The sequence below is a fragment of the Trichosurus vulpecula genome, chromosome 3 (genome assembly GCF_011100635.1).
Source record: "Trichosurus vulpecula isolate mTriVul1 chromosome 3, mTriVul1.pri, whole genome shotgun sequence".
Lineage (NCBI taxonomy): Eukaryota > Metazoa > Chordata > Mammalia > Diprotodontia > Phalangeridae > Trichosurus > Trichosurus vulpecula.
Genome location: NC_050575.1, coordinates 203,348,283 through 203,368,344, shown reverse-complemented (window position 1 = coordinate 203,368,344; position 20,062 = coordinate 203,348,283). Strand labels below are relative to the sequence as shown.

Below are 20,062 nucleotides of genomic sequence, written 5' to 3'. Positions count from 1 at the left end.
TGGCTGTGCAAAGGGATGCCTGGGGTTGGTGTTTGCTGGCTCCACCCCCCTGGGGCTCAGCAACTCCTGCTGGCCTGTTGGGATGCCTCCCTTCCTGCACTGGTCTCCTTCTGCCACCACAAGAGGGGCCCATCTCCCTAGCCTCCCGAGCTAGAAGTCTGTTGAACCCCCATTTCTGACTCCTTTATTCCAGGGTTTTTCCTAGGGCAGTATTCTCTGGGTCATTCAATGTGAAGAAGGAAGGGAAGGGAGCACCTACATTTTACTAGGTCATCATGGCTCCCAGAAGTTCAAGAAGCTGAAGTTTCAAACCTTTAGACTGTGAGCTAAAAGCCTCAAGAGTAGCTGCTGCCACTGTTGCAGGCTCTGTGCTTCTTTGCTTCTGTTTCACATAGCTCTGTCAGACTCCTGTCCTGATCTGAGAGGCCTGGAGATCACCATCACAGCCAGCAATTCAGCCCTGGGCCTGCTCCTGCTCTGGTATATCCGTAATGATTTCTAAAAGGAAATACGTTAGAGATTTCTTCAGTAGGATCATATGTGGACAAGAGCTTCTGGAGTCCTTTTCACCTCTAGATTTGAAATCTGTTGAATGCAGACAGGGAGAGAACAGACCATAAAGTGGGAAAAGCACTGGCTTTGGTCTTAAGTCCTGGTCCTGTTACTTTCTTTGTAATTTGGGATAATTCAGTTTCTGGGCCTCAGTTCCCTCATCTGTAAAATAAGAGGGTTGTAATAACTGATCTCTCTAGTCCCTTGCAGATCAACTTAATTTGAGTCTATGCCATTCAAGGCAAGCATGGGTCTAGAAAGAGAGAGGGTAACATGTAGAAGGAGAAAAGGGGAAGAAAGATGCCAGCCTGGAGCTAGACTCAGAGAAATAACTAGAGACAGAGGTCGCCTGTGGGGGAGGGCAGTTTATGCTAAGGCAATTTGGAGAAGGAAAGCAAAAAGCACGGGGTGGGTAGTACTAGGTAGTCCCTTCATCAACAGCATCCCTAGCAACGTGCACTTAGAAGAGGCCCTCCCTCCTCAAGCCTGTTCAGACTTAGGGCTGCAGGTCTCTGTCCTCTGGACCCACTCCCTTGTCCATCCCTAAGTGGGTGGTGGTAGCAGCCTGTGATGGACATAGGCCTGGAGGCAGAGGAAGTTTGTGGTGCCTGCTCAATCCCCAGGAATTGTCGAGCCAGCAATCAGTACCCTGATAAGTCTCTTTCCTGGCATGAAGCCAGGCAGGACCATGCCCCTGCCTAGAGGTCACACCCTCTTATGCTGAGAAAGGAGTCTGCACTCAGGGTAAGTCTCCCACTGGGCCCTCAGGGGAGAAAGCCCTGAGTCAGCAGTGATTTATAGCACTTCTGAGTTTTGGTGGATGGTTGATTCTCTCTCCCCATCATTTCATATGGGCCCCTTCCCCCTAAGGTCTCATGAGGGGAAGATTTGATGCTCGCTCTCTCTCTCTCTCTCTCTCTCTCTCTCTCTCTCTCTCTCTCTCTCTCCCCAGCTCTCTCTCTCTCTCCTTCTCTCTCTCTCTCTCTCTCTCTCTCTCTCTCTCTCACACACACACACACACACACACACACACACACACACACAAATTCACTTGTCCACATGTCCTTCCCTTCCTGTTCCAGCCCAGGCTTCTTATACTACAAACTATTACAAACATTTATTAAGAGTCCTAGAAAACTGGCAAAGGTGATAAAAAATGGAAATAATCAGTACACATGTACACTAACATACTCTTGGTAGAGCTTTGAATTGTTCCAACCACATGGTAAAGCAATTTGGGGTTATGCTAAGAGAGTGATTGAAATGTCCATATCCTCTCCAGATTTCCTGTACCTCAAGATGGCCAATGACAAAAGGAAGGGTCCATATGGACCCAAATAGACAAATAACTTTTTGTTGTAGGCAAAATAATACCACCACAAACTAGAAACAGAGAAGGTACTTATAAATTGAGGAATGACTAAACAAATTATGGTATATGAATTTAGTGGAATATTAATGTGCTGTAAAAAAACAATGAATATGAAGAATTCAGAGAAGCATTGGAAGACATAAGAACCAATGCAGGCTGAAGCAAGTAGACCAGGAGAACAGTATACATGATGGCTACAATAAGGTCAATGGAAAGAACAAGAACAAAACCCCAAACCTACATGGTCTAATTATAATGGAATTATAATATTACAATTTATCATAATAAATTGTATATAATACATTATATATTATATATAAATATATAATAAAAATATAATGGAATTATAATGGCCAGGCTTGGTCCTAGAAAAGATTTGAGAAAATGTACCTCCCTCCCTTGCTTGCTGGAAGTGGTAGGTACACCATGGATGTGGAAGGTTGTATATAGTCATTAGACATGGCTGACCTATTAGTTAGTTTTTCTGAACTGCCTTTTTTCTGCTTTTTTAATCTTTGGCTAGCTGGTTAGGGGAGGGAGATATTCAGAAACAAATTTCTGAAACAGAAAGTGTCAAGAAAAATAGGAAAATTTAAAATTAAATTAATTTTTTAAGGAGCCCTTCATGAAATACAAAGATCAGATAAGACATTGTCCTTGTCCTTGTGGTCCATGACACCCATTAATTATAACATCCAGGGCCAACTCCAGTCATCATGACCTATGTCTTCCCACTGGACCCAGATGGCTCTGGGGGAGAGAGTGAGGGTGATGACTCTACATGGACCTGCCTCACTTAAATCCAATTCACTTGTATGTCAAGACACCACCTTTATGATGTCATTGGTCCTCATTGAAAATGAAGGACAAATAATAACAATTGTGTTACATAGTAAGTGCTTAAAAAAGATCAGATCATGTGTTCTGTAAAGACCAAATGGGAAAAAGATTAGAAAAGACTGCCCAGAAGAGGTAGCAGGATTTCACAAAGTGGGAATATAAAGGAGGGAGGGAATAAGCATTTTATTAAGTACGTAAGTACTATGTGCCAAGCACTTTACAAATATGATCTCGTTTGATCTCACAACAACCCTGGGGAGGTCAACGCTGTTATCACCCCCATTTTACAGATGAGGAAACTAAGGGAGACAGAGGTTAAAGTGATTTGCCCAGGGTCACACAGCTAGTTAAGTGCCTGAGTCAGTTTTCCTGACTCCAGGCCCTGCACGCTATCTGCTATACCACCTAGCTGCCCCCAAAGAGAGATCATTCTGGGCATGGGAGACACACACACACACACACACACACACACACACACACACTTGGATAGAAGCAGATATGAAGTTCAGTTCTGTTGGCACCTAGTGTATGAAGGAGAATTGTGTGAGAATGAAGTTAAGAAGGTAGAATGTGCCAGGTTGTGGAGCCCCTCAAATTCTCAGCTTCAAAGTTCATTTGTTTCTCATTAGATGATAGGGAGCTATGGACAGTTATTGAGCAGAATAGGAATGCTGTGGGCAGGATGGATTTATGAAGGGGTAGAGGAGACAATGGGTAGCTGGGGGTATAGAACAGGAGGGAGGGATGTCGTAGAGACTAATTCAACTCCCTCTCTTTACTGGTTGAAGAAACTGTTTAGGTTGTCTTTTTTTTTTTTCAAAACAGATTGAAAGACTCAAGAGAGATAAAGTAACTTGTCACAAATCACACAATTAATAAGTAGCTGAGCTGAACCCAGGCCCTCTGACTCTAAATCCTCCATGGAGTTATGGTCCATGTCCCTAGAAGGAAAGCGAGGACCTCAGGAGAGGCCCTGCCCTCTCTGCTCTGTGGTCCCAGGTTCTCCTCCAGCTTGGATGGCTGTTCAATGACCATGTGCTTTGCTTTTGCTTCCAGGAGGAGAGGAATCCCACTTCCCGCCAATACAGTAGAGGAGCTCCGGGACATCATTGGCATGGACAAGCCCCTAAGCCTCCCTGAGTTCTTGGCTAAGTTTGACTACTACATGCCAGCCATTGCGTGAGTTGCCTGGTCCCCCAGCCCCCTGTGAGAATGAGAAGCTTGTAAGATTAAAGAGTTGGCCAACTAGTGCTGAGAGCTGAGGTCAACCAGTTTAATCTTCTTATCTTATCCAGCTTGGATTCATGCACCTCTTTAAAGCTCGTGGAATACTTTCAGAACCAAGCATTCATGTCATTCTCCCAACAACCCTCAGGGAGGGAGAGCCAGCGTGATTGCTCAGATTTTATTGGTGATCAGAAAGGTCAGGTGATTTTCCCAAAGGCACACTGCCACTAAGTGGTAGAACCAGGGCTCAGACACAGATTATTTCTACTCTTAATTAAAATGCCTTCTATGTTGCTGGGCCTATAAGGAGTACTTTGGGGAACATAAGATGGAAAACAGTCCTAGCTCTTGTGAAACTCATAGTCTTGGAGTGGAGACAAGGCAGACACATAGGAAATGAAGAATAAGACAAAAGTTAAGTGGATTGTGCAAAAAATGCTCTAGTTTAGAGAAAGGTTCTGGTGATTTGAGGTGGTCAGGGAGGAGATAAGGCTTGAGCCGAGCTGTGGGGACTGGGTTGGGTTTGGAAAGGGAGTGGGGCACAGAGGCCCCAGATGGGGTGAGAAATGTGCAGTTTTTGATCATAGGAATATGGACTATTATTAGGATCATAGATAGAGTCCAACCCCTTCATTTTATAAATGAGGGAACTGAGGCCTAGGCAGCGGAAGTGAGATGGTAAGTGACAGACCCAGAGTTGAACCCAGGTCCTCTGACTAAGCCAAGGCTCTTTATGCCATACCATGGGGGTGAGGATGGTGTATTTTTTGAAGGGGCAGTGAGAAGAGCAGAGTGAAGGAGTCTATGGTGGAGGGGCCTTGAATGCAACTGCCCAACAGCCAGGCTCACTGGCACCTGGAGGAGAGGCTCAAGGAAACCCAGGCCTTGAGTTCGTTCCTCCTCATCGCACCCTGGGCTTTGTTCTTCCTGGAGACTGTCCTAACTGCAGCGTCTCCTCTGGCTGTCCCTCTCCCTTCCCCCTTCTCTGCTTCCACAAAAGGGCAGTAGGATTCCAGCTGGCTTCAGCTGTTATCTGGCCCTGAGAGTTTGTCACAGGAAGAGGATTGTGGATGTGTAACCCACAAACTACTGTCTCACCAGAGAGAGGGTTTTTACTCAAATGCTGGCAAGAAAAGACATCTGTCTCCTCCCATAACTGTGTATACCCTCCAACATACCTATGAATCCATACCTACTCACAGAATATCATGTCTCTAGAGACCCACAACTTCTCCCTCCCTCTCCCTCTTCCTCCCCCTTCCCACTTCTCTCTCCCCTTTCCCTTTCCCTCTACTCTCTCTCTCCTTCCCTGTTCTCCCTTCTCTCTCTCTCCCTCTTTCCCTCTTCTCTCTCGCTCCCTCTTTCCCTCTTCTCTCTCTCTCCCCCTTTCCCTCTTCTCTCCCTCTCCCCTTCCCCCTTCTCTCTCTCCCCTTCCCCCTCCCATTTTCCCTCTACTCTCTCTCCCTCTCCCTTCCTCCTTCCCCCTTCTGTCTCCCTTTCCCTCTTCTCTCTCTCCCTCCCCCCTTCCCACTTCTCTCTCTTCCTCTCCCCTCCCCTGTTCTCTCTCTCTCTCCCCCCCCACCCCCACCCTCCCTCTCCCTCTCTCTTTCATGCACACACTCACACAGAAAGGCACATAAATATGTGCTCTTGTTTATCCATATATATGTGGGCAGCTAGGTGACACAATGAATAGAGTGCTGAACCTGGAGTCAGGAAGACTCATCTTCCTGAGTTGGAATCCAGCCTCAGACACTTAACTGTATGACCCTAGGCAAGTCACTTAGCCCCATTTGCTTCAGTAAAATGAGCTGGAGAAAGAAATGGCAAGCCACTACAGTATCTTTGCCAAGAAAACCCCGAATGAGGTAATTAAGAGTTGGACACAATTGAAAGTGACTGAACAGCAAAGGCCTTCCCTCCCTTCCCCACCCCATCTCCTCTTGCTACTAGGAATGGAGGTTGTTTTGAGCCCTGCCTTTTTCCTGTCCTCATCCTCACAGGGGTGACCGGGAGGCCGTTAAACGAGTGGCCTATGAGTTCGTGGAGATGAAAGCCAAGGAGGGCGTGGTGTATGTGGAGGTGAGATATAGCCCCCACCTGCTGGCCAACTCCAAGGTGGAGCCCATTCCCTGGAATCAGGCTGAGTAAGTGAGTGGAGAGGGGCCAGGGTGGTGTGGGGGGTGTGGCTGGAGGGTCCAAGGCCTGTACCTGAGCAGGCCAGAATTCTGAAGAGGCTGATCCCCACCCCGGCTGGAAGAAAAACCCTAGGTCCACTCTAAATCATAGAGTGGGAAAAGACCACAGACATTATCTAGTTTGGGCCCCTCACTTTACAGATGAGGAAACTGAGGCCCAGAAAAGGAAAATGACTTAACCAAGGTCACATAGCAAGGTAATAGCAGAGTCAGGACCTGAACCTGGGCTTCCTGACTCCTGGGATGGGGCTCAAACTAGTGATCACCTGCCCTGATCCACTAATATTCTTTTTTAAAAATGAATTTTTATTAATATCTTTTTTTAACACCACCTAAATTTCTCCCTGTGTCCCACCCCCTCCACTTTCTCAGAGAGACATCCCTAATACAGAGAATTTCCTCTAACATTCTATCAGAAATGTCTCAAGCCCCTTGGCTCCCCATATGGTGTCAATTTAGCTACTTTTTCCCCAAAACAAGAGATGGGTTGGGGGGCAGGGTGTAGGCTCAGCTGGAGATAGAAATCTTGTTCATTCTGATGGCAAGAAAAATCCCTCTCACTCCCACTGACCCAGCAAAACAAAACAAACAACCTCTCTGCCTGGGGTCCTGTGCTCAGCTCTGGCCCAGCCACTGGCTGGGTTTTCTGTCTTAGTGAGACCTCCAGGCTGAGGGGTTGGCTTCTTCCCCTGCCTGGTGGCCTCACTTCCTTTTTGGGGATCTCTCTTTCCATACAGAGGAGACCTCACACCTGATGAAGTCGTGTTTCTCGTTAGCCAGGGCCTGCAGGAGGGCGAGCGAGACTTTCAAGTCAAAGTCAGGTCTATTCTATGCTGCATGCGCCACATGCCAAGTAATGTATTATGGTCCCTCTCCTCACCTCCTCTGGCCTGCCCCTGTCTAGTCCTGATCACCTCTCCTTCCCTCCTTCCTCTACCTCTTTCCTTCCTTCCTTTCCTCCTTCCTTCTTTCCTTCTTCCCTGTCTTGTCTTCCTTTCTATCCCCTCTAATCTGTTTTCCTCTTTCTCCCTTCTTTCCTCCCCATCCTTTCTTTTTGTCTCTCTAAGGATCACTGGACCTTTCCAGCTGAAACTGCCAATATGTGTTATCTCCTGTATTAGAATATCGGCAACTTGAGAACAGGGACCATCTTACTTTCTATTTGAATCCCTAGCACTTAGCACAGTGCTTGGCACATAGTAAGTGTTTAGAATTCAACCATCCCCTCCATCTGCTCTACCCTGCTCATCTCTCCCTCCCTCACTTCCTTCCATTCCTCCATCCCTCTGCTTCCCTTCCCTCCTTCTTCCCTTCTTCCTTTCCCACTTGTGTTCTCATTCCTTTTTCCTCTCTTTCTCCCCATTTTGGTAGTTCTCAGTCTATTTGCCTTACCCTCTATCCTCTTCTCTAGGAACCCTAGCACTGGGAACAGATCCTTAGACAAGGAAGAGTCACAGAGACTCTTTTGCTAGGGAGATGTATGCCTGAGTCTATTCTCTGAACTGGCTTGTCTCCTTCACTTACGCACGTATTCCTTGTGCCTTTAGCTAGTCTCCTTCATATACTGTGCCTTATTTCTGCCTCCCTCAATGCAGGAGGGGCTTCTCAGAGTTGGAAGAAGAGCAGGAGATGATGGAAGACTTTGACTGGGTGGTCCTGGAAGCTTCCCGGACCCTCCTTTGTCTCTTTAGGATATGAGGTTGCCAGCACTAGAGTTAAGCAGTGTGGCAGCTTGCAGCCTTGAGACAGATGAGACAGCCAGGAAAGTAGGGGAGGGGGCATCTGCCAACTTTACCATCTGCTAGAAAGTTTTTGAAATTCTGGTTAATTTTTAGAAAAAATTAAAGTTTTGGTTTTGGGTTTTTTTTTTTTTACTACTTCTTATTCCTCTCCATAAAAAGCCTCTTTTGGAGCTGCCACAAAGAGCAGATACTTATTTGGCAAATATGCCAAAGAGAGATTTAGGGAAATCCAGGAGTCCGCATGGCTTGGTGAGGAGACAACATGATACAGGGAGTAGAGCATTGTCTATGCTATGACATCAAAAGACCCGGGTTCAGATCCCCAGCTCTGCCCCAGATCTATGCAATCTTGGGCAAATCATTTCCCTTCTGGGTTTGTGGGGTTTTTGTTTGTCTTTTACATCCTCAGTGCCAAGCAGAATGCCTAGGTCATTGTAGGTACTCAGACAGTGCTTATCAATTGATTTTCTCATTTGTAAACTGAGAGAGCTAGCCTGCTTGGCACATCTGGTCCCTTCCAGCTTCCATTTCTATGATCCTATGGATTGAACTCATATGCCTGTGAGGACTGTGAGGAGAGGAATTCACATAAATCTGCAATTTCTCTCTCTCTCTCACTCTCTCTCTCTCTCTCTCTCTCTCTCTCTCTCTCTCTCTCTCTCTATCTCTCCCCACCGGAAAGTGCAGGGTGCTTAAGCCTGAAGGAAACAAAACTAGCAACAAGGTTAGCCAAAACAAAGGACAAAAAGAATAGACAAGTATGGACTATACAAAAAGAATAGACAAGTATGGACTATAATTCTTCATTATAGTCCATACTTGTCTATTCTTTTTGTCCTTTGTTTTGGCTAACCTTGTTGCTAGTTTTGTTTCCTTCAGGCTTAAGCACCCTGCACTTTCCGGTGGGGAGAGATAGAGAGAGAGAGAGAGAGAGAGGGAGGGAGGGAGGGAGGAAAGGGGAGGGGGGAGGGAGGAAAGGAGAGAGAGAGAGAGAGGGACAGAGAGAAAGAGAGAGAGAGAGCTATATATATGGTGCTATAGAGTTGCCCAGAAGCCACAGTGAAACGTGTCAGAGAGAACTGGAAACTGCAGTCAATGGGCTTTCTCTCCTATGTTTGTCTGTGAGCAGATCTCTAAGCAGGGTCCCTTCCTGAATGTCACGTGGCCCCTAAAGTTCTTGGGATTCAGTTAGGGATGGGGGGGCGGTGTTTCATCCTGAGGTACCTCATCTGGCCCCCAGTCCTACCCTGTCTACTCATGGCCAGCAGATATAGTGTTTCTTAGGCCTTCCTGTCTTGACGACAAAGCCTGATGCCTTCTAATGCCAGGCCATTCAGCCCCTGGGTCTCCCTGAGGAAAGGGTTCAGGGCTTTTCCTGGCTGCCAGCCCCAGCCACACCCCTTCCAGAGGATTCATAGGGTCTATCACAGAGAGTCAGAAAGCTACTGCTGCCTCTCTCTGAGCAGTGTGGGATGTGGGTGTAGGTTTCCAAAATCCTCAAGCAACCTGGCCAGATGCTTCCAGGTGTGGTGAGAATTCCCTCTTCTAGGTCTTCTCAGCACCACTTTACTGAGGCATTCTTCGAGTTAGGGCCCGTCTGGGTACGCCAGAACCCAAGTGCTCTGATATTCTGGGGTTGGGCTACATACCCCAACAGGGTTTAGTTTGTTCCCACCTCATGGTCATGCTGCCTTTTGAATTAGATTATGAGCTAAATATGAGCTCAAAGGGACTCCAGATCATCCAGTCCTACCCCCATTTTACAGATGAGGAGATCGAGTCTCAGTAAGAAAATGACCCACTCAAAGTCATACAAGTCTTTGAGCTCCAACCATGAACTACTGTTTTCTACCATCCCACAAACTGGTAGTGGTTTCTTGTTCCCTCAGTTCAGCTGAAAGCAGAAAAGTGTACCTCCAGATTACAGAGGTGTGCTGGCTCTTTAAATGTAAAGCTGTAGAACTCTGAATTTGGTGGTGTCAGTACCTGCAAGGCAAGATTGATTTGTGTGGGATCCAGCTGGAGTGGATTAGAGGAAGGGGGCATATCTGGCCTAGAGAAAATCTAGGGAACTCATGACAGTTATCTGCAAAATGTGTGAGGGAGAGGCTTTAACATAAAAGTGAGGTCGGATTTTTTTTGCTTGGCTCAAAAAGTCAGAATGAGGAGAAATGAGTGCAAGTCGCAGAAAGGTAAATCTCAATAATGAGATCTGTTCCAAAGTAGCATGGGATACCCCGGAAGGAAGTAGGTTCCTTATTTGTTTTTTTAAGGCAATCAGAGTTAATGACTTGCCTAGGGTCACACAGCTAGTGTAAGTGTCTGAGGTCAGATTTTGAACTCAGGTCCTCCTGACTCCAGGGTCAGTGCCACCTAGCTGCATCTGGGTAACCTACTGCAAACATTCAAGGAGAGGTCAGACAGCTACAGTGTAGAAGGGATTCCTGTGATTGGGTGGGGTAATCTCAGATCCCTTCAATGCTGAGATTGTATGATTTGGGGATGTTCTCTTGTGGCCCGTGCTGCTTCCATGGACAGAAATGGAAACGGGCAGTATGGAATGTCTGGTTACAGCCCTATCATGATTTCCTTTATGTGCTGTGGTTGGGGCTAGCCTTACCCTCAACTGATGACTGCCTTCTGGTAATCTGCAGACCTGTAGCACCTCATTAGCCATGGAAGGCTTTTTTCTTAGTCCCCGGGGCATTTGTCTCCGGCCAGGCCAATGGGAGACGGACACGAGTGGTAGCTTCTTGTATGCTAGTGTTTAGTGCCTGCTTTGCCTAAAGCCTGATTCTTTTCAGGTTCAATGGGTTCCATTGACACATGGTATGGGTCTTGCCTACAGACTGGTCCCCTGAAGTGGTGGAACTCTGTAAGAAGTATCGCAACCAGACGGTGGTGGCCATCGACTTGGCTGGAGATGAGACCTTAGAGGGCAGTACCCTCTTTTCTGGGCATGTAGAAGCCTATGAGGTGAGAAAGGATGGGGAGTGGGGGCCAGAGTGGTGGTTGGGGAGGGCGGCAATGGTTTATGCATAATGAAACAAGCCTTGCTTCCCAGCCAAGAGACATATGAGCAGTTTAGAGGATCTGGAGCTTTTGAATTCTGTTTGCCACCAACATTTCTGTAGGTTGCAAAGGTAAGGTTCAGTGTGGTGGTAGAACAAATCTTAAAATGTACGCTTGCCAAAAAGACTACTTTATGGAGAACTCACACAGGGCAAGTGTTCACATGGTGGTCAGAAGAAGCAACATCTCTATCAAGGTCTCTATCAAGAACTTCGGAATTGATTGTGTGACATGGGAGACACTGTCACAGGACTGCTCAGCATGGCATGCCCACATCAGAGGTGCTGTGCTGTATGAGCAAAGCAGAATTGAAATAGCTCAAAGGAAATGCAGGATGCGCAAGTTTGGAGTATCCACCCCAAATGTTTACATGGGCTATTTGTGCCCAACCCTTGCAGAGCATTCCAAGCTCATATTGGTCTGATCAGCCACAGCCGGACACACTGTAACCTGACTCTAGCATAGTGATGCCATTTTGGTCCTCTTAGAGAGAAGGACAACAACCAACCAACCAGGCTCCCAGTCAGAGACCCTTGGTTGGTGTACTGGCTCTGCTATTGACTAGCTATGTGACCTTGGAGCCAGTTTTGCACTCTAGACCTCAGGTCATGCCAGTAAAATGAAGGCGGCCTTTAAGGTCCCTTCCATCTCTACTATTCTAATTTCCCCATTTCCTCATTTTCTCAAGGCTAGCCATGTCCTTTCTCCCTCATCTCAAGCAGGTCAGTTCCTCCTGTTTATGAATTATTGCAGGAGACAGTATCTGCTGCCATGAGTAAGAGCAAGGGCTTCTGGAAGACAGAGGTTACAGGCCCTCTCAGGTCCAGACTAAAGTGAAACATTCGTTGTGGATCTTTGGAGATCCTTATCCCCTATGACCCCTTGGGGCTGAGAGGTCCTTGGAGAGGGGTGCAGCCTGCTTAAAAATTGTTTCTCTTAGTCCCTACCCCTGCAGACTCAACCCTCTCTTCCCCGTGCCTTTACAGGAGGCTGTGAAAAGTGGAGTTCATCGGACAGTTCATGCTGGAGAAGTGGGGTCTGCTGAGGTTGTAGAGCAGGTGAGGCTGAGTAGGGCAGAGAGACTGGGGGTGTCCATGTCTGGGTTCTGCTATCACTCTCACCCTTCCCTCTACTGCAGGCAGTGAATATTCTCCATACTGAGAGGATAGGCCATGGCTACCACACTTTGGAAGACGCCACCCTGTATGAGAAGTTGCTGAAGGAGAACATGCACTTTGAGGTGAGTGGGTTGGCTAGGTTGAGCCTTCTAATCCACATTTGGGGATGGGCAAAGGAAACCTAAGAAGGTCCCCTTCCCACCTGTCCCATGGTAGATATAACAAGCCATAGCGCTTCCCCTCATGTAGCAGAAAGATACACTGGATTGGGAGTCAGAGCCTGGGTTTGAATTATGCCTTTGCTACTTCCTCACTGTATGACCCAGGCAAGTCATTTTATTGGTTCTTAGATATTTAGAACTAAAAGACATCAGAGATCATTCAATCTAGATATCTCTTTTTACAGATAGGTAAACAGAGATCCATACAGGGGAAGCGAATTGCACAGTCATACAAGAAGAAAGCAGTAGAATCAGGACTTGAACCCATGTCTTTGTACTCTGAATTCAGTATTCATTCCATTACACTGCCTTCTTGGGCTTCATTTTTCTTGTCTGTAAACTGATGGGGTTGGATTAAATAATTTCTTTAAGGTTTCTGAAGGATCTGGCATCTTACATTTCCCCAGTAGTGTTTCTCATTCTTCAAGCCATCATTTCTCACCCAGGTATGCCCCTGGTCGAGCTATCTCACAGGAGCCTGGAATCCGGACACCCCCCATGCAGTCATACGGTGAGCTGGCACTCTTCTGATCCCTGCCAGGACCTTCAGGAAAGCGTGGGATGCCTGGTTGCAGTCCCAAGATGGCTTCACTTGTGTGCTGTGGTTGGGGCTAGTTTTGCCGTCAACTGATGACTACCTTTTGATAGTGTTCAGGCCAGAAGCACCTCATTAGCCTGGGAAGGCTTATCTCTCTATTTCAGGGGCATCTGTCTCCTGCTAGGCCAATGGGGGATGGACACAAGTGGTGGTTTCTTCTTGTATGGTAGCGTTCAGTGCCTGCTTTGCCTGTAGCATAATTCCTCTCAGGTTTATTGGGCTCCACCGACACATGGTGGGAGTCTTGCCTACAGACTGGTCCCCTGTAGCCCTGCTGCCTTACCTTGGTGGCTCTCTTCGTTAATGCCATGGTCCTAAAGTTGGACTTTTCTCATTTCCTCCTTGCTTCCTCTACCTTAGGACAGTTTCCTGGGGACTCTGGGCCTTCAGACCTTCCCCTACTTGGTGCATCTTCATTCCTTTATCTAGAGAGCACTGACTCGCTCCCACACTATGTGTCCAGTGTTCTGGAAGTGCTGCATGTCTCACAGCTGAGGAGATGAATCCACTGACCTGTAATTTGCATTAGTTGATAGCTGTTTAACCACTTCTGTGAGACAAGGGACCATCTTATTGTTGTCAGATGTAGTACTCTGCAAAACATAATGTTTAGCACATGTCGGATTCATGAATCTGATAGGTCCAGAAGTGTCTTCAGGCCTCCCAATGTGGGTGACTCCTATGTTTCTCTGGGCAGAGACACTTGCAGCACAAGAAGGGCAGTGAGAGCCAGCTAGCTGTTCTAGGCCCACACATGCTTTGCCTGATTCCAGGAAGGTGAGCAGCATAGGGCCACAGCTGTTGTCTAGCAGAGATTCACCTGTGGTTTCCTCTCCACATCTCTCTCATCCAGGTTTAAGGACGATAAGGCCAACTATTCCCTCAACACAGATGACCCCCTCATCTTCAAGTCTACCATTGACACAGATTACCAAATGGTGAAAACGCAGATGGGCTTCACTGAGGATGAGTTTATAAGACTGGTGAGTGACTGGGAGAACGTAACATAAGGGTAACACTGGGAAAGAAAAGGGTGAACCCGAAGGGCTGTGCTCCAGCTCTTCCCCCACCCCCGAGGGCCCAAAGGGCTGCTGCTTGCTTCTTCAAACCAGAAAAGGGTCTTAAGCAAAGTCCACCTTGAGTGACCCCTCTAGACTAGAGCTACTGTCCCATTTTTAGATAATATCTGCCGAACAAAAGCCCAGAGGATTCAGAGATGCTTTCATTGATCCTCTTTTACACAAGCCCTTCCCCTCTTCTTGCCTGCTTCTCTGGAGCCAATCATGATGGAAATAGCCCTGGACCAGGAGGTGGCCTGCTAGCTAGCTCCCATTCTGATACTGCTAACTGTGCAGCCTCACCTGTGTCACTCTGCCACTTGAGTCTGCTCCTTCCTACATAAAGCAAGGGGGCTTCCACTTTGTTCAGTGCATTTGAAAGTCTAATTCTGACACCATATGCCACATTGGTTCTTCCAGAATATCAATGCAGCCAAATCCAGCTTCCTTCCAGACAATGAGAAAGAGGAGCTCCTTGACCAACTGTATGAGGCCTATCAGATACCACAGCCAACCTCTCAGGGTAGGTTTGTTTCTTGGCTTGGGATCCACCATGTCTTCTTTGACCATTCTCAGAAACTGCCCCAGCGTCCCATGTTCTTTCCTTAAGGAAAACTCTCCTGGGAAGGGAAAGCCATTGGTGCTGTCTGGGCATGGCTCCCCTCCCTAGGAAAGCACATTATCGCTAGGTGAGGGGCTAAAGAAATTCAGAAATAGATTCAGGGCCCCATAACCTTAGTGTACCCTAAAGGGGAAGAGTTTGCTCTGAGCCAAACATAGGTCTTAAGATTGTAGAGTATGTGGAGATAGCTGAGACCCAAAGAATATGGTAATCTCTGTAAGTCATAGAATCTAAACTTGGAAGAAATCTTAGAGATCTAGTTCATTTTACAGATAAGGAAACTCAAGCTATAGAGAAGTGACTTTCAATCAACCAATAAGCATGTATTAAGTGCCTACTATGTTCCAGGCTCTATGCTAAGTGCTGGTATGTATAAGATTATAGGTAGTATGGAGTAGAGATAGGCTATGAATTCAGGCCCTAGTTGAGTGAGAAAAACCTAATTCTGGCTTCTTTGGATCTATCCACAGTGTCAAAGTGATGATGCCTCCGACACGACAGAGCAAGAGAGAAAAACTACTGATCCCATGATGCCTCAGTGTCCACCATGCCATGACTCAGGAATCCAAGCTTCCTTCCCAGTAGGGTGGAGGTGCCATAATCTTGTCTATTTTCTTTCATGGGGCAATACTGATTAGCAAATCAACTCTTTTCCCACTGTACATATAGCCAGCTGTGCATTAATATACCTTGATGCAGAAACATTTGTCTTGTATAGACTGTTCACCACCCACAAGATTCAAGGCTTTCGTTTATCCATCATTTAAAATTAACTTTGCTGAGATGACCAACTGCTGGGGGCCAAATGTGAGGTGCCTCTGAAGAAGTGATCCTGCGGGGTTGCTGAGGGGCGCAGCGGTGCTCAATCAATAAACTAACCAATCCAGTTTTTGTGTTGCTAAATTTGTTCCAAGTTGAAATATGTCTGTGTTTACTTTGGGGTGGGAGGACACGACTTGGATCCTGCCCCACTGAAAGGCCTCGGGTGAGGCTGGTGCTGGCCCTTACCCAAAGGGCCCAATGAGTCTCTGCTGTGCACACTCTGGGCTCGGTTTTTGGTTCTTTCAGAATCACCACCTGCTTCTCCTCAGCGTGCTAACTTGGAACTGCAGGTGGCAGGAAGCACGGAGGTCTCTCAGTGGCCACCATGGGGCATTCTGGGAGGTTTTAGAGAGGGGGGATGGGTGTGCATCTACTTTTAGGGAACACCCTGTCCGTTTTCATAGTGTTTTACAGGGACCAAGCACTTTCCCATCTGCTGTCTCTAAGGCAGCTCTGATCTGGTGGGAAGAGAATAAGCATTTACGTAGCACTTCCTATGTGCCAGGCACTGTGTAAGAGCTTTACAAATATTCCATTTGATCCTCACAACAACCCTGGAAGGGAGGTGCTATTATGACCCCCAGTTTACAGATGAGGAAACTGAAGCAGAGATGAAGGTACTTGCCCAGTGTCACACAGCTACTAAGTATCTGAGGGCAGATTTGAACTCAGGTCTTCCTAACTCCAGGCCTGGTGCTCACCAGCTGCCACCTGTGCTGTGACAAAGTGCTTAACTGGGAATAGAGTGAGCTGGGTTTGAATTACATAGCCCACTTGTCACACCTGTGGAGTGGTGCACCAAGGACTGGGAGCCAGGCTTCCTGACTGCCTGCTCAGTATCCTTCCCACCGCTCCGAGCTGCTATGCTAACAATGGCTCTATAGGCTTTTTCCTGCCATTCTAAATTACACTGGAATTTGACGGATCAGAGCTGAAGTTTCTGTAAGGGATGGGGCTCAGGACAATATAACCAAGGATAATAGTTAATATTTCAGGGAGAAAAGGAAAATCAATCACACAAAAGGTCTGAATTTATTTTCCAAGTGGTAGGCATCAAGTATCTTTGTAGAAAGGAGACACAACTTAGTAAAATTGGGAAACAAAATGATTCCCTTAAGAATGGGTTTGGAAAAGGTCAAGAATCATCCTCTCTGAGCTACACAGGTCAAAGAGTTTAGATTAAAACACCCTCCTCTCCATGGAAATAAAAGGCAAGGCTCCACTGTCTTTTCCCCCCTCCTTACCTGCCCCCCCCCACCCCCACAAAGGTGGATATTTAAAGTCAAAGTTTAAAAAGAGTTAAAAGGAACTAATCCAGATGGGTTGGGAAGGATCTCTCCCTTGATCCTGAGCGTCAGAGACGAAGCAATCAGCAACCCTGAGGACAGGGTGCTCCCTAAGGTCAGCAGCCAGGTTTTAGTCATCTTTTTTGCTTCCTTCAGAGCCCTGCACAGAGTAGGCACTCAGGAAATTGAATGGATTGAGTGGGTCAGTGTGAGGGCTGAAGCCACTGAGGATGTTTCCCCTAAGAGGAAGTAGGAGGGGACCTGGCTTCTATCTGTCCTCCAGAGGAAGGGAGCAGGTGGTACCTCCCCATTCCCACCCCACAGGTGTAAACCAAATAAATAACGTTTTGAATTGCCAAACACAGTAGAATAGGTGGGCCTGAAAGAAGGGAAGGTCCATGGTAGGCAAAACTACGGTTTCCCTAAGCTGGGGTAGGGCTCTTAAGGCACCTCTGGAGGCTAGCCTCAGTCTGAGGTCCCCATAGCAGGGCCAACCTGCCCTGAGCACAAGCTTCCTCTGTGTGGGGCGAGTGAGGTGGCAGGGGGGGGGTCGGCGGTGGACTAGAGGAAAAGGAAAGTCTGGGGAGGTCCACATGGCTTCATTGTGCCCCAACAAGTTACTGCAGGGGAGGGAAGTGATCCTCGGGGAGAATGCTGCCAAGTCTGCCTCTTGGGAAGCCTGGGCTGGTTGCTTCTTTCTTCAGCCACTGGACAAAGGGAATGGGATAGGGGCGGCTCTCAGGACGTGGTAGTGCCCTCATTTCCCTCAGGCCTGGTGCCAGCTTCCTTGTCCGAGGTGCTTATCTCTGCCTGCCCTTCTGAAAAAGAGAGAGAAAGAAGGTTGAAATAAGAGGATGGACATTCCTAAATTAATCCAATGGACAGGAGGATCTATTTTGTATGACCTTAAGTCATTTCCACTCTTTGGACCTCAGTTCCCTATTCTTTAAAATGAGAAGGCTGGTCTAGATACCTCTGAGGTCCCTTCCACTCCTCATACTATGTGCTATAAAGTGACATTTAAGGTTCTAAAGTTGGCTTCTGTTCTAGTATTTGTATTCTTCATTCTAAGGCTCCATCTTGGTCTAACCCTCTATGTTCTGAGGTGTTGTCTCATTCTGATGTACTGTGTCCTAAGGTTACTTTGGGGTCTATGGTTTCCTGACTCTCAGGCTCTGCCCTGTCACCCCGAGGACACTTGCCTGCTCCTCCGAGTGCCAGCTCTCCCATGTTCCCCGTCAGCTTCCTCACACTCACTGCTGCCGAGTCATCCTGGATGTCAGGGACAGCATTCCTACGGCCCGTTCTGTCACAGGAGATGAAGTCTGTGTATGAGGATTCAACCTCCATCACGCCTCTAGCATTCCTGAGCACGGCTGTGGAGAGGGAAGAGAAGGCAGACAAGCATTCTTAGTCTGCTTATGACCACTCTCCAGGGGAGCATGCATCTTAAGTTTTCTTGGGCTTAGGTCCTTTGGACTGTGAACAATGAAATCAGTTACTCAAATATCACGAATAAAACACCCACTGCTTGGTTTTAGAAGGAAGACCTAGAACCAGCTAGAGGGAAGTTAAAAGAAGGGATATTGGGGCAGCTAGGTGGCACATTAAGTAAAGCACCGGCCCTGGAGTCAGGAGGACCTGAGTTCAAATCCAGCCTCAGACACTTGACATGTACTAGCTGTGTGACCTTGAGCAAGTCACTTAACCCCAATTGCCCTGCCAAAAAAAAAAAGGAGGGATATTTCATCTGAATAACATGAATTTCCTAATAGTTAAAGCTATTGGGGGTGGAATGGCATGCCTCAGGAGGCATAACCGGATGTCTTCAAGCAAAACTTTGAAGGGAATGTTGTGGAGGGAGATTTGTGCTTCAGCTGGGTATTGGGACTGCTGCCAACTGAGGTCCCAGCTTTTGAGATTCTGTGATCTTACTGCATATGAGGCTCTGCTGGTGTTGTGAGAAAATAAAAAATTAAAGATGCCGTCTTTCCACCCCCATTAAATGGATGTTCTCCAACAATCTATCCCTTGACCTTCTTCCTTTCTATGTGCTTTCCCTTAGCACACTCAAGAGTTTTTACTGTTACCTCTAGAAAGCTGTATGTGTGTCTCTCTAGCCGTGATTTACCTTCTGAAAGGAATAGTCAGTCAAGAAGAGTAGCTTCACTCTTGACCCGGGCAAATGCCTCTATCTACACAAGGGGGTATATTTGAGAGATGCTGCATAGGTGAACTCAATAGGCCTTGGCAAGAGCTTGGACATGAAGTGTGAGGAGCTGAAAGATAGTGAGGAATCCAAGATGACTCCTAGGTTGTGAGTCTGAGGGACTGGGAGGATGGCATTACCCTCAACAGTAACAGAGAAGATAGGAGGAGGTTTGAAGGGAAAGGTAATGAGTTTAGTTTGGGACACGTTGAGTTTAAGATGTCAATGGGATATCCACTTCGAGATGTCTGAAAGGCAGTTAGAGATGTGAAACTAGGTCAGCAGAGAGGTTAGGGCAGGAAAGGGAGATCTGAGAATCATTAGCATAGAGATGATCATTAAATCCACGGGGCTTATGAATTAGTATAGTGGGAGAAGAAGGCCCAGGACAGAGCCCTATGGGGCACTTACATTTAAAGAGCATGGATGAGGGTCCAGCAAAGGAGAATGAGAAGGACTAACCTACAAGGTAGGAGAACCAGGAGAGAGTGGTGACAGGAAAACCTAGAGAAAAGAGAGTATCAAGGAGGGGAGGGTGGTCAGCAGTGTCAAAGGCTGCAGAGAAGTCAAGAAGGAGGAAAACTGAGAAAAGCCCATTAGATCTGGCAATTAAAGAATATTAATAAAGCTGAAGAGAGCTCCACTCTCTTGTCCTTCAATCCATCCCCTTTTCATGCCCAATAAGTTTGTTGTGATGAACATTTATTGAATGAATACTTGCCAGAATAATCTTCCCATAAATCTTGTCAACAGATGTAGTGGGAAGAGCATTGGGCTTTGAGTCAAGTGACCTGAATTGGATTCCTGGCTCAAACCCGAGGCAAGCCACTTCATTTTAATTTCCTCATCTATAAGATGAGAATAACTGTGTTCCCAGACGGTGGGTCAGTCAGTCACTAAATATTGTTAAGCACCTACTTAATGTCAGGCATTGTGCAAAGGGCAAAATGCCCCTGCTCTCAACGAGTTCAGTCTAATGAGGGAGACGACATGTAAACAACTACGTGAGAACAGCTAGAGATGGAATAAACTGGAAAGAATCAACATAGGAAAGCATTAGAATTAAGAGGCGGTGGAAAAGGCTTTCTGCAGAATGGGGGACTTTAGCTGAGACCTCAAGGAAGC

General features: G+C 47.0%; 2 protein-coding genes across 5 annotated transcripts in view; one reads left to right on the top strand and one right to left on the bottom strand.

The window, feature by feature from the left end:
- Nucleotides 1-15,508, top strand: part of ADA (adenosine deaminase) — a 35,593-nt gene extending 20,085 nt beyond the window's left edge. Inside the window, exons 3-12 of the mRNA XM_036750875.1 lie at nucleotides 3,821-3,943; nucleotides 5,995-6,138; nucleotides 6,927-7,042; nucleotides 10,780-10,907; nucleotides 11,990-12,061; nucleotides 12,142-12,243; nucleotides 12,789-12,853; nucleotides 13,794-13,923; nucleotides 14,419-14,521; nucleotides 15,091-15,508. Of these exons, the coding sequence (XP_036606770.1) occupies nucleotides 3,821-3,943; nucleotides 5,995-6,138; nucleotides 6,927-7,042; nucleotides 10,780-10,907; nucleotides 11,990-12,061; nucleotides 12,142-12,243; nucleotides 12,789-12,853; nucleotides 13,794-13,923; nucleotides 14,419-14,521; nucleotides 15,091-15,101 (994 nt within the window). The 3' untranslated portion in view covers nucleotides 15,102-15,508. The remainder of the gene's footprint in view (nucleotides 1-3,820; nucleotides 3,944-5,994; nucleotides 6,139-6,926; nucleotides 7,043-10,779; nucleotides 10,908-11,989; nucleotides 12,062-12,141; nucleotides 12,244-12,788; nucleotides 12,854-13,793; nucleotides 13,924-14,418; nucleotides 14,522-15,090) is intronic.
- Nucleotides 15,509-16,451: 943 nt separating this feature from the next.
- PKIG (cAMP-dependent protein kinase inhibitor gamma) overlaps nucleotides 16,452-20,062 on the bottom strand; it is a 71,724-nt gene continuing 68,113 nt past the window's right edge. For 2 of the 4 annotated variants that reach the window (XM_036749288.1, XM_036749287.1), the window contains exons 3-4: nucleotides 17,931-18,104; nucleotides 16,452-17,546 (exon numbers count right to left, since the gene is read on the bottom strand). In XM_036749288.1, the coding sequence (XP_036605183.1) occupies nucleotides 17,467-17,546; nucleotides 17,931-18,078 (228 nt within the window). In that variant the 5' untranslated portion in view covers nucleotides 18,079-18,104 and the 3' untranslated portion in view covers nucleotides 16,452-17,466. Of the gene's footprint in view, nucleotides 17,547-17,930; nucleotides 18,105-19,348; nucleotides 19,438-20,062 lie in introns of those variants that run through there. The other 2 variants (XM_036749285.1, XM_036749286.1) reach the window with 2 other exon arrangements.